Source organism: Trichoplax adhaerens, genomic scaffold (assembly GCF_000150275.1).
Source record: "Trichoplax adhaerens TRIADscaffold_3 genomic scaffold, whole genome shotgun sequence".
Classification (NCBI taxonomy): Eukaryota; Metazoa; Placozoa; class Uniplacotomia; order Trichoplacea; family Trichoplacidae; genus Trichoplax; species Trichoplax adhaerens.
Genome location: NW_002060945.1, coordinates 5473836 through 5488003, shown reverse-complemented (window position 1 = coordinate 5488003; position 14168 = coordinate 5473836). Strand labels below are relative to the sequence as shown.

Here is a 14168-nt window from a genome sequence, read left to right as displayed (position 1 = left end):
TGAACTATGTCAGCGTAAATCATTAAGGCGTCACTTATCCATAATAGCAGCATGTACATTGTACAACCAAGTTAGAATTACTAATTGTACACTAGTACCAGGATAATACTGTAAAATATATAAAGGTGTAAAAAGAAATGAAGAATAAAATAGAATAAAGCGTCTGCTTGATTAATTTTCATTATTCAAATTGATTAACGGAGAAGTTAAAAATTCTTCCAATTGTTCCTGATAGATCATATAAACTATCTGTAACTGAAACTGTTCATATTGAGCAACACGTGAAGACATTCGACGGATAATCACAACTAAATGCATAAATAGATACGCGTAAATAATTAATCTACTGGCAGTTACAATAATGTGCGCTTGAATGAGTCTGATGTATATTCAACTACACTGTATTAAAATCCTCTTCATAACTTCCAATATCGATAGCCATCTAATTAATCGATCAGCTATGTTCAAAAGCTTTATACAGTATATCAACAATTTCCTGATTTTGATTGGATACCATTCCTTCATCATATACAGATTTTCTTAGCTGTGGATGCCTCCACTTCATAGTATGAATACTTTTCACATAGTCTTTCGTTCATTGCAACCGATCAAAGCATATTTTTACGAGCTGTTAATACGATAACCTTTAGATTTTATTTTAATCAAATCTATATATGTGTATCATTACTCAAAACCTTACAGAGATTGAATTACCTTAGATCTTAACAGTTGGTAATATTGAACTACTTATTTTAAATTCGACGAATAAAGTATTGTATCCAGTTGAAAAAAACATTTCAAAAATTAGCAACAGTGAATGCATCACAAGTCAAGCTCGTATTTATATCGATTTTTGTAAATTTAAAAATATCAAAAGTTCGTGTTCGAACTATCCTGACGATAGTATATAGGGAAAATTATCAACATAGAAGATAACTTTATAACAGTGTGACAACTGTATCAAAATATGCTAATGATACAGTGCTTAGCTGTAAAATATAATATAATTGATTGCTATCATAACAGCAAATTAGCTAGTATAATAATGTTATCATGTCAGTAAAGAATAAATTTAAAGTAAGAAGCAAGAACTACAATATACTGTATCTTAATGAAGAGACATACACACATATCACTCCCAACAAATATACATGATAAGAAATTAATCAAAAAATTGATAAAGAAATAAATAAAATAATTCACTTTAGTAAAATAAATTGAAGTAATAGTTACTGTCGATCCCTAACATGAATACAGGGCAGTAACTATAACAGAACACGAGACTGTAGATTAGATCAACACAGCATTAAATACGCTGTATCGATATGCATAGTATCAATACCTGTAAATTTTTTTAAACAATAGAAACAAACCGTAAGATTGCGTTAAACCACGGCAAAGACAACAAATAACTGGAGCAATAAACTGTCTATATCATTCACTCCCCAGAAACTGCTTGATAACATCTTTTAAAGTCAGCTGTTACAAGAATTACTCAATAGTGAACAATAAACGAGAAACAGCCGTTATAAAAATATATTCACGCACTTCCCTTGTTATAATCGTACATGAAAGTTCCTGAAAAAGAAATTCGATTTGGGTTTGTAATTTGATGCCATAACATCGATAATGAACTGACCTTTGATAAAGAGAAATTAGAGTGTTTACGTACTGTAGAAAGTTTGGAGATTTTAAGATAGCATGTTCGAATTCCATATACGATAACTTTTTATCGTCATCCAAGTCAGCTTCTCTCATAATCTACAGTACATTCAATAAGCAAAAAAAGTCTTATCATGTGCACAATAAAAGATAAAATATCTGCCAATTAGGTAATAAACAATTGCAGTAAAGCATACGGTCCAACTACTTTGTAAATTCATCTTGTAATATTAAAATTCGTTTAACCTCATTGACGATCATATTCACTTCTTTACTAGGTAACTCGTCTACACCGAATAACAAATCCTTTAAGGCATGCTTTAGATCGTCATCTTCTAAATAATTGCTGTCATTATAATCTAAATACATATCAATATACAGTTTAATATATTTATTACAGTAAACGTCCAATATTAAATTATCCGAAGCAAACAGCGAGTACTGGATAAAAGGTATTTAGCTGTTTATGCTGTTTATGATTAAGTGCAAATGAATCTTACAATACACATACCGTAAATTCTAAAGGCGTACGCCGCTTTCAGCTCGGCGGGTGCCTGTATCGATAAGAGAATATCAGTAAAGAGCATTTCTTGCTATTATTTCATTTAGATGTTTTGGAAAAAATTGATACAAACAAATAGGACTACTATAAACTATATCTATGTTACAGCTACAGCCCGAATTCCGGTTATTATGCATAATTATCTAATAGCCGGATCATCTATAAGTTGCAGGACAGTTACACAGGTCAGACATAAATGTCTGCATGAAAGCAGTACAAGATGGATATCATTACGACGCAAAATAGTAGATCTAGACCGATGTCTGAATAATATGAACTAGTAATTAAAAATTACCCGGTCACTTAGAACAGTCATCATGTTCAAATAATTGTTAAAGCTTAAGTATCCAGGACGTTCGGTGGTGGAGAATACTTGGCAGATTCTCATTGCGAAAGGATTCTCCTATATTATTGAGAGGACAACATCATTGTAGGAGTAGGCACCAAAGAAGTCATCCAATATCAAAATGTCATAGGGCGCATATCACAAGATGGAACAAGATTTCTTATACTTTATACTTATAGTGAAACTACACCGTCTATCAAGAAATGAATACCCTTAAAGCTTCTGATTCTTTGATCGCATCAGGGCCAATTCTTAATTTCATAGCCTTGCTATAATCTTGTTTAAGAGCAACCTTTCCCCTAATATTCGCTAATTCACAAAACTTGACGTAAGCCCTAAGAAACGACGACAATGGATGTTAAAGTATAACATTTCTTCAGATAGCTACTGTAATGTAGATTAATAATAGTGTTCGTAAAAGTAGATGGGAGTAAGAACCAATATCATCACTATAGTACGTTTTCATACTTACGTTAGGATTTCATTTCGTGTAAAATAGGTACAATCCTGAAAGAGAACACATTAAATTGTATTTAAGAACTGTTCAACTGTTCAAGTGCGGAAGAGTATAATAGTACAATTATTTGGATAATGCTGTATTCTGTAAACTATGATAATACTGTACATGTATCGAAATCAATCAATCAATACGAGTATATAAAATAATGCGAAATGCTCTTCCTATCTCCTAAATCAGTTATATCATCTTGACGTAAATAAAAGTGAATGAGTTGGTTCTAATTTCAGGGATTTTAAAGCCAATGATTGGCGTAAATGCTCATAACTAATATTATTCTATTCACGAAAATGGGAGCATTAGTTCCGTATCTCCCTTGTCATCTTCGTACTAATAAAGAGCTGATGATAAATGTGTCATATTTACTGATCTGTTCGTACTGTGGATAGGGTTTCATGGTTAAGAACAACTTGACTTCCGCCCGTACCAAAAATATAAAATAAAGTACTAAAATAGTAAAATGGTCAATTCTCCATTGTAGGTGCAAATTGTACAGTTACCAGGCTTATCTACTCGTGTATGACTACACTATTAGCATCGACCAGTTTTATGGATATTTTTTGGGCGTAAATTAACATTGAGGTCGCAATTTATAGTCTCCACTTTTAAACTTGTGGATACTGCGCCGTCTAGTGAATTTGAATATGCAGTAGATCAATATTAGCGAATTTTTTCTAACTGCATGATTAATTATCAAGTATTGAATTCACTGATATCACCATGACCGGTATAATTGATACAGTATCGTGCGTATAAGAAATTTTTACTGGAGATCTACCAGTCAATCCCTGGCCCATTTTACTTTTGCATGTAATGGAATTGAACGCTAGACAATTATTCTCCAAGATTATGTCTATCATTACAGTGGAGGTTGTATTTTCATATGATACTAAGTGGAATGGACTTGTGATCAATAAAAACAAAATGCCAAATTATTGACTAGGCCTAGATTACATGACAACATCAAGTATTTTATCTACGCCATTTGTGCATATCCATTTGACTTGGTCGTAAGTGAAATTGAATTCGTCGTCTTAATATTGTGTGCTACTAATAAATTCATGACGCATTCCAAGTGCTGTAAATAACACGCGTTCAAATTGCAATCATGGTTATAAATAAGGAAATTCTTGTAATCAAATCACTATAATAGGTTCCAGGATAACTGGAATGTGGATATCAAGTCAACATAATGTACTGTACCTACTCCCCACTTTGAATAACTTCATTACTGAATTCTCTTAATAGACTGGCCTAAAGAAGTTTGAACATTTCGGCATGTTTATTTGCTTACAATATAAACAGATTCATTTCAACAAACATGACTACCTCAACAAGTGTACCTGATACTTTTCCAGTTGCTCCTCAGTAAAAGTCGACTGTCGATTTCCCATACTTGTAGGATATCAACCACAACTTGGTTCAAAAAGTGGAAAGGAATATTTTTCAACTGCAAATCTTCACAAGGCAATATCGAAAATGGCCCGTGAGATGGCAATGAAGCGGTACAAATAAGGAAGCCAGGTCCAGGTGGAATGCTGTTGAGGAAAGCACCAGTAAACAGTACAGTGCTGTTGTACTGTACTGTACAGTACTACTGTGTACTGTACAGTTCACGGTGTACAGTACAGTACAGTACAGTACTGTAGTAACTGTACCGTATCGTCATACTGTACACTAGTACTGTACACTGTACAGTAGGCGACGTCACCCGTCAATACGGACTGTACTGTACCGTTACTAAAATAATTCCGTTTCCATTTCTACAACTACAGTACAGTCTACAGTATACAGTACTGTACTGTACGGTACTGTACTGTACACTGTACAGTATCGTCATACTGTAGGCGACGTCACCCGTCAATACGGTACTGTATTGTACCGTTACTAAAATAATTCCGTTTCAATTTCTGCATCTACAGTCTACAGTATACAGTACTGTATACTGTAGACATGCTGTATTGTACTGTACTGTAATCATTGATAGAAACCAAAGGGAGAATCTACCAACAGTATACAGTAGAAGAGAAAGTAACAAACTGCTCGCCGTACTGGTACCATGAATTTCTAATTCCGGTGTTACCAGGATCACCGTGATTCCCGTGATTGGGTACAGTATCGTAATGAATTACTATAGTAATTCAAAGTGCGTATGGGCACTTAACCAATTCAAAGGGTTGAATTCCATTCTGGTCCGGACCGGACCAGACCAGGAAGATCTCTGCCGTACTGTACAGTACTGTACTGTACTCTGATTACAGCAGTGTACTAGTGTACAGTGTACAGTACCACAGATCGATAATACTGTACACTGTACTATCTTTCAAGGTAAGCACTCAATCCATAGCTTGATTACAGTACACTAACTGTACAGTCATTTGCCAGGAACAATATCACCCAAGGCTGTTATACTGCACTGGACAGTACTGTACTGCTTACGATAGAATACTGTAGGTCAAGGATCATTCAAGTGAGTAGATAGCCATCAATCCTTGAACCCATTGCTTAGCTATGCAAGCACAAATGGATCAAGACTATTTGATGTTCTTTATGTACTTATACAAGTGATGTATTCGCTTCTAAAAATGACAAGATGCAGCATCCTGCTAGAGTAGAAACACCGGCTAGGTGTCTGCATGCCGTGGACTAATTCACTTGTACAGGAAGGAATACTACTATATCTGTGAAATAAATAGACAAAGCCAAACAACTCTGCACTCTCCATATTTACTTACTATCGATGCTTCTAATCCACTTGGCTCGGAAACCAACATCGTCCAATACTAATCATAACAGAGTTAATAATACCGCAATTTGATGTTTATGATATGAATATTTCAGTTTATGTTACTGCTATAATTGGACCATATTCAACTTGGAGATAATACACCATATTTAGAACACTAATCTAGTTCCGTAAGATAAACTCATTCATTCGCATGGTTATGAGAGTAAAACATATGATTTCATATTTCTTCATTTTGACCTTAGCTGCAACAGTTACTATTACTCTAATCATAAGATCTAAACTTGCTTATAACGTAAGTGCAAGATATACAATTTCATACAATGTCTTAAATCGTACTAGAATAAGTAGGAACAATTCGAAAGGGAATATTTCATTTATTTTTGATGAATCTTTAACAGAGAAAATCATTCGACACAGTGCTAGCCCTTGTCATTCGCCTGCTTTCCTAATAGCCATTATCCTTTCTGCTATTGATAATCTCAATTATCGTCAAGCCATTCGTCAGTCGTGGGGCTGTCAAAAATCATCCAACACGTCTGATCGATCTCATTCGTGGAGGGCATTATTCGTTATTGGTAAAACACAAAATGGAACAATCAATACTAAAATCGAGCAAGAATCACAACTCTATGGTGATATTATATTAGGAGAGTTTATTGATAGCTATCAAAATTTAACTTATAAAACTTTATTGGGTATGAAATGGGCTTATACATATTGTAAGCCACGATTTATATTGAAAGTAGATGATGATGTCTTTGTTAACACATTTCTGCTGTATAATGAATTACTGAAACTGAAGAATAAGCACGATTTTTATACTGGATACGGTCATTTCCATATTCGCCCTCATCGTGATCAACTTCATAAATGGTATGTACCATTTCAAGACTATCCACGCGAATATTTTCCAGATTATTGCATCGGTGGTGGCTATGTATTGTCAGGAGATCTACTTGGAAAGATATTACGTGTTGAACCTAGAATTAAAAAAGTAAGATTAGAAGATGCTTACACAGGTATTCTAGTCAATCGGGTCAATGGAAAGCCAATTCACGATAGTAGATTTCATAGCTTTCACAGCTTTTATCGATTCTGGCTATTACCAAGATTATGCTATTACAAATCAGTTATATTGCAACATGGAGTACCTAAGCCACAGTATCACATTGCTCTGACTGCAATTGCTAGAAAAGCCTATACTTTAAAACACTGCCAGTGTTTATCCATTATACATTTATGTTATCGATCGACTTCTCGAATTTATTTCTATATTGTCCTAATCACTATTGTGAGTATCATTAGTGGTGTATCATTGCAACTTTTTTTGAAACGAGTTCAAATTTTCCCCTTGCATTCGACAATATGACAAACAGTATATATATATATTCTATTACTGCTGCACCGAACTTTAATAAATCTTTGCACTTTTCAACAAGAACTAACCGCTCTTGATAACCTATACTAATAGCCTTAAAGTAAACGAAGTTAATGCTCAGAGAAACTAATAATAATTATTCAAAGGTAACTACATCATCAATAAAAAAAATGCAACGATAGCAAAAGATGTAACTCTATCGTATTCTGACTTAGCAAATTTATAGAATGTAATAATATATACCAATTTGCTGAATTATAAAGTGTTGAATATACTTTATACACTCGACAAATACTCTAGCGATATTCCTAACTTAAAGTTAAATCTAAGCAAAATAATTCTTATATATAATATCCATCATTATATACGAGTCGTATATGTAAAATTATTACTGAATGAAAATGACAGTAATTCAATTATTTATCACCATTGACTAATGATAACTAAAAGATAGCGCTAAGAAATTTGCAATGAAAGTAATGTATGTATCTGTATTTACGTGATGTAAAATAATCACTGCTTGTTGTTCTACCGTGTTTTTTCAACTATTCGGGTTTACCTATATAATCTACTCTTTGTACCTACACAGAAAATAGATAGTACTGTACATTATACACACATTTCAATTTGGATTTGATATTTTCTTGCAGTTAAATATATAAATATCTCCTTGATTTCATTACTAAATCAAGAGAATGCAATAAAACACATTATCCTTACTCAAACTTTCAATTTTTTTATTGATAGTATAACACGGTTAGTACAAACAGCAGACAGCACAACGCAAATACTGTGCGTATCAACGTACAGTAAATACATCTTATTGTGCTACGGTGGAAAGTGACAAAAACACATCAAAAAACTTTTGCAAACGTGCACAAAGAAGTACGAACCAGGGCATGTACTACTAACCTAAGAAAATCATTATGACCAGCATAATGTAGCCAAGGAATTATAAAGCATCTCCAAAATATTTTACCAAAATTACCTTAAGCATATGTAGTTAATAAGTCACCACAATTCTCGATAAATGGTAAGGCACCCATTACGTACAATATTCAAACAACGCCCAAAATATGAAAAACGTTAGTTAATCGTACACGTTTGACAAGATTGAAAACATCTACTACTGTCTAATTATAATTATTACAAGATTACCAACTCGCGTACGTAATAACTTTGAAAGAGACAAACGAAAAAGGAGTGCATTTCTCGAACCAGCCGCTATGCAATAATTTTAATATGACTATTAGTTAAATATCCTCCAATCTTGCATATCAATTTTGCTATATTATAGGTAATACGATAATGAAGCTAATGCATTGCAATATCAAAATTATTATCTAATATTGGATTTTAACAGGAAGAATGGAGGCTGCCCATGTTCCATAGCAAATTAGGCATATTAAAATTGGCATCTTAATGAATTAGAATTTACCAAGTGCAGCAGAAATACTATTAAACAGTCCTTCATGACAGTGTATCATTCATTAAATCTGCTAAATACCCTGCAGACATGGACAACTATGTACAACGATCCAAATAAAAATCAGAATAATTACTAGTTGTTTAATCATAGCTATCCACAAATACATGCACTAATAATAAAAAATTATTCTACTCATGAAAAAGTCAGAAATTAAAGCCTAGATTGAATCCTTTTAAATGTAATCATTTACTTTATTGCTTTGGTGTATCGGATAAAGATTTGGCAATTAAGAGACCTCGTGACATTGTATCTGTTATAAAACTCATCATTGCTACGTAAGCCAATCGAACAGCTGTAATTTTCATCAATAAACGATGCGATAATACGCCAATCATACAAAATACCACAAAATAAAGACATATAGAAAGCCAAGAATTAGACTGATAACATAAACGGCTTAAAGGCAAGCACTGACAATGCTTTGAATTGTAACTATTTTTTGCAATGGCAGTTAAATGCGCATGATATCCAGGTTGTGGTATTCCATGCTGTAACATGATCGCCTTATAATTACAGGGTCGTGATAGTAACCAAAATCGATAAAAACTATAATAACTTTCAAATCTATTATCGTGAGCAATTTTACCTTTTACCTTCTTGACTAGCATACCAGTGTAAACGTCTTCCAAATTACATTTTTTGACACTAGGCTCAACACTTAATATCTTTCCAAGCATATCTCCTGACAATACATAACCACCGCCAAAACAGTAATCTGGAAAATATTCCTGTTCATAATCTTGATAGGACACATACCATTTATGAAGCTTGTTGCGAAACGGACGAGCATTGATATGTCCGTATCCAGTATAGAAATCGTGCGTGTCTTTTGATTTCAATAATTCATTATATAACAAAAATGTGTTGACAAAGACATCATCATCTACTTTTAATATAAATCGTGGCTTACAATATGTATAAGCCCATTTCATACCCAATAAAGTTTTATAAGTTAAATTTTGATAGCTATCGATGAATTCTCCAAGAATGATATCACCATATAATCGCGATTCTTGCTCGATTTTAGCATTGATTGTCTCATTTTGTGTTTTACCAATAACGAATAATGCCCTCCATAAATGAGGCCTATCAGGCGTGTTAAATAATTTCTTATTGCCCCACGATTGACGAATTCCTTGACGATAATCGAAGTTGCCAATAGCGGAGTGAATGATAGCTAATAAGAAAGCTGGCGAATGACAAGGACTAGCACTGTGTCGAATAGTTTTTTCAGGGATAATGAGTGAATTATCAAATTGGGAGACTATCGGTTCAGAGGCTTGTACAGAAGTAGAGCCCCAAGTGTTACTTAATAAATATAAAGGTACAACAACCGCTACCAAACAAAGTAAACTAATTGCGATAGCTAAAATCCTACACCGTACATGTGTGAGGTTTGAATCTTCTCGATAAATTCCATAGGCCTATATTGTTGATAAAAATAAATGATATTACTATTTCTGTAAATGCAACGAAAGATCGCTACGTAAGCGCCTATCTGTGATCAATTAATGCAGATCAAAGTCATCGACATTGCTTTCCGTAATCCAATCATAGCAGTTATGTACAATAAATATAGAGTATAAACCTTGTTTGAATATCAGGGTTGATTTAACTACTTGTGATTCCTTTTTAAATTTAATTAACCAACCATTCAGTAAGCACAATCTCTCCATAATTCATATTTAAGGTTACTACTATGCCTCTCCTATCAGCTTAATACCATTTGCTATTATTCTGTTAGCACACGATGCTTTTGATCAGAATTAAAGGATAACTCAATTTCTTTAGCTACTCCAGTATGATTTATTGCGTACTGGTAAATCTACATTATTAATGTTATTATTATCATACATAACTACAATCGATGTCAGTACAGTATAAAAGAGAGAACGGTAAGATTGAACGAATCGTTATTGTAATAATTATTAATTTTTTTATATTATTATTACACACTCAATTATCAGCATGACCTACTATACAGTACTGTACGTAATATTGTAAGCGTCGTCTCGTAATTATCATTAAAACACCATGAGCCGCTTTTAGACTATAATATAAAATGCCTAGGCTAAGAAGGGTTATTCAATCTAGTATTTATCTAATCTTTTATAATTTTGCTAGCTCGTATACTCTAGGTGATAGATCGAACTACCAAAAATAACTGCCTCACATTTATGCCGTTCTACTACCTCTCTCTCAATTTGAGAACGCATAGCGCTTAACCCTCATTTGTCACTTTTAAATTTTACACATGACAAGATCTAGTAGTAATACGAGTCCAGATATAATTTATATAGTTAGTGCAGGAATAGACAAATTTTTATGCTATCTATTGACATTTTCATTGTACACTTTTTTGCACAATAGAGTATAGCAGACTACTATCTCTGTGGGTTACTAACGACAATAAAGACAACAAACAATATAATTTATCTCCGTGGCTTCTACTACGAGAGCAAAAGACAACGTGTAAAGCACGCAATAAGCCTCTATGAGAATGCATGAGGACAATTAGGCAATTGCGCGTGGTTTGATCATGATCAAGGCGTAAAAATGATCAAAATCATTCTACGTGAATTACTTATGGTATTCTTTTTCAAATTGAACTGTTGATTGCTTAATTTAGAATTAATATTTTTTTACGATTACAACAAGCCACTAACTAATGTATTCAACATTTCAACTGTTGATGCACTATAGAAATTCATACGGCATACACAACACTTGAATTAGTACGCAATAAAAAAAACGTCATTATATATACAGTATATATATATAGTACTGTATATAAGTTATAATTGACACATATAATACGATTTCATTATCATTGAACGCACTCTAGATAAATCTATGTTTAGTTACCAAAGTAAAGATAAACATGAACGCTAAACTTTCAAATGATTCTTTTATCAAATGTTGTGCAACGTACCGTATACTACGGTAGTCAAGTATAATAGGATACTAATCCTAGGCAGTACTTTTTTATGCAGAAGGCACCTTCACGCCTACATTATGTACATTTGAGCGTACATAGTATTGTTCTAGGTTTGAAAAGGCATTTTAACGTTACAATGATATGCATAATCACTGTAGTGTACTTTGAAGACTGGATACCCTTACTCTAAGGGTCTCTAATGAAGACATACTAGACAAAAAAGCTTTCATGCTGTTTATGTCAATATTGCAGTATCGGTAAAGTAAATAATTCCAGGAAGAGATACTAATTTCAAGCTAAAAATATGAAACTAAATTATTCAGTCCATCAACACCGAACTACTGCATATGTACAGAATATATCAACGATAAAACTGCAAATAATCGAATGCATTCAGGTTTCTTGATACTTTCCGTCTTAACTTTGTAACATGAACGCTTACTCTAAATACTATAGGAGCGTTGAATAGAAAATATATCGATCATGACAGAGTCGTAATGGTGACATATAGTACACGTATCTAATACATAGTACATCAATTCTCCAGAATTATCACACACTTTAATTTTTGACCAATCTGCAGTGAACGTGTGTGGCAATATTTAAGGGAGAAACACTGCTATTGAAGAGATTGAAATCTTTGACAGGTGTCTGTGAGATGGATAGGGTGTGGCGGAAATCTTACAAGTCACAGTATTTCCAACACTTTTAAGCGAGCACACACCCAGTGACAAATTATATTAATTAATCAACTAGTTAGTCACTTAACGGAAGACTAATCGTTCAATATTGTCAAACTTTTCAACGTTAACGAATTAACAGCTCATTATCACACGGTTGTTTGAGCGAACGTGATCATCTACTGCTCTTGCTATGGTTCATAGTCCCATCGGTTAAGTTAGGCGGCAGTTTTCGTACAGAACACAGTCGATTATATTACATACGTACTGTATAATAATTACAGTACAGTATATAGCATTATCAGGCGAATATGAATTTAAGAAAATGGTGCATTCATGACTAATATACATTTCAGAATGCCCCTTTTAAGTTACTGTCTTGTTACCGACTTATTCTAAGCTTATTACCAAAGTGTTTAAAAAATGAAGGACACATCTCCTTTAGTCCATTACAAAGGTAATGATAAATATCCCTAATTTATGATAATGCTTCTCCACTATTACAAAGGTTTATAAGCCAAGAGCGACATATATGTATTAGAAAAATTGAAGGATTGATGTAGTAAAATATCTCTATCTTTCTATATGTATTTTTAAATCATTCTAACCTATAGTAAGTGCGACAACTAGTCTACAGGTCTCCCTCCATTTATCAAGAATACATTATTACTTGATATCGAAGATCAAACTCCGAGAACAGAAACTACAATGGGGAAAAAAAAATTGTAGCTACTTTACAGTATGTACTGTACATTCAGTTAAAAACGCATAAAAGGCCTTCTGTTCACTATCAGGATTCAAGGAATTTATGAACGTTATTTCTGTCAATCAGAAGCGCCATCATCATTATCAACATAGTACGAGATTCGATAAGAAATCATACAGTTGAATACATCGATTTAATAGCGTTTGTGACGATTTACTCGACACATGATCATTTCATCTTTCACTCTAAATGGCGGTCAATAATTCATGGCTTGGCATTCACGATAAATTATTTGCATTCAATGCCGATAACAACACTAGAACCAATTCAATCCATCGTGTAGTACATACAATAGTTTGGTATTGGTAGATAATTATTGCAAAACTTCAATCCCATTAAATTTAGCGTTGAGATATGAAATTCAGTTTGAATCAATCCGTTAAAGAAATGGTATCAACGAAGTATTAAGCTAGCATTTGATTTGGATCGGATTCTTTGCATAACGATAGGCCCCAAGCATGCATCGTTTCCATTAACAAGGCCTTCAAAAAAAAAGGAACGTTGCTAACTCAACTTGATTTAGTATGAGCGACCTTAACCTCGTTGCATGAGTCACCGCCAAGTAGATAAAAATATAAGCGATTCAAAGTCCCCTAACTGCCATTGGCAATCACTGAAGTACGGAAGGAGGCAGCTATCGTTCATCTTACCTGATTGACTTCAAGATACACTATTGAATCGAATTTCTCGTACGAATTCATTTTCAGTATGATCTTGCAGCATTCTCGCTCAAGGCCTAATCTTTTCCACCTGATGATCCAGCAGTTGCAACACCGTCGTCGACTCTTTTCCGCCTATGCAAATTGAAAGTATTCGTACGTTAAATTAAATACAGTACAGCCAGCTTCGATACCATCACATGTCGATTTTATAGTATTTATAGTATTAGTATTGTCACCACATGCTGTAGTATAATTTTACCGGCGACCACGGCGTAGGTCTGTAAGAACAGGCTGTATAGAAGACTGGACTATAACAGCTGAGTGAAGACTGATCGAGTAGACTAGAAGTACAGGAGCTATCTCTATTTAATTCAGGACTCAATAGGATAATAATCCCTTGACTATTAATTAATCCATGT

At 33.6% G+C, this 14168-nt stretch overlaps 3 protein-coding genes across 3 annotated transcripts; 1 reads left to right on the top strand and 2 right to left on the bottom strand.

Annotated features, from left to right (window-relative positions):
* Window positions 1–797: 797 nt before the first annotated feature.
* On the bottom strand, window positions 798–4481 carry TRIADDRAFT_54638 (uncharacterized protein; the record flags this gene model as incomplete). Its single annotated transcript, XM_002110490.1, has 8 exons — window positions 798–894; window positions 1640–1761; window positions 1909–2021; window positions 2174–2216; window positions 2520–2627; window positions 2782–2905; window positions 3043–3077; window positions 4431–4481. 8 exons carry the CDS (start codon window positions 4479–4481, stop codon window positions 798–800), a joined length of 693 nt encoding a protein of 230 aa, XP_002110526.1.
* Window positions 4482–6218: 1737 nt separating this feature from the next.
* On the top strand, window positions 6219–6863 carry TRIADDRAFT_4567 (uncharacterized protein; the record flags this gene model as incomplete). The annotated part of the gene is made up of 1 exon (XM_002111037.1): window positions 6219–6863. A coding segment is annotated over one exon (645 nt), but the record flags the coding sequence as incomplete, so codon positions are not given.
* Window positions 6864–8894: 2031 nt separating this feature from the next.
* Window positions 8895–13880, bottom strand: TRIADDRAFT_63771 (expressed hypothetical protein; the record flags this gene model as incomplete). The annotated part of the gene is made up of 2 exons (XM_002110489.1): window positions 13738–13880; window positions 8895–10127 (listed from the first exon to the last, which is right to left on the bottom strand). The coding sequence occupies exons 1-2, from the start codon at window positions 13786–13788 to the stop codon at window positions 8895–8897; spliced, it is 1284 nt and encodes a 427-aa protein (XP_002110525.1). The 5' UTR covers window positions 13789–13880.
* Window positions 13881–14168: the final 288 nt, after the last annotated feature.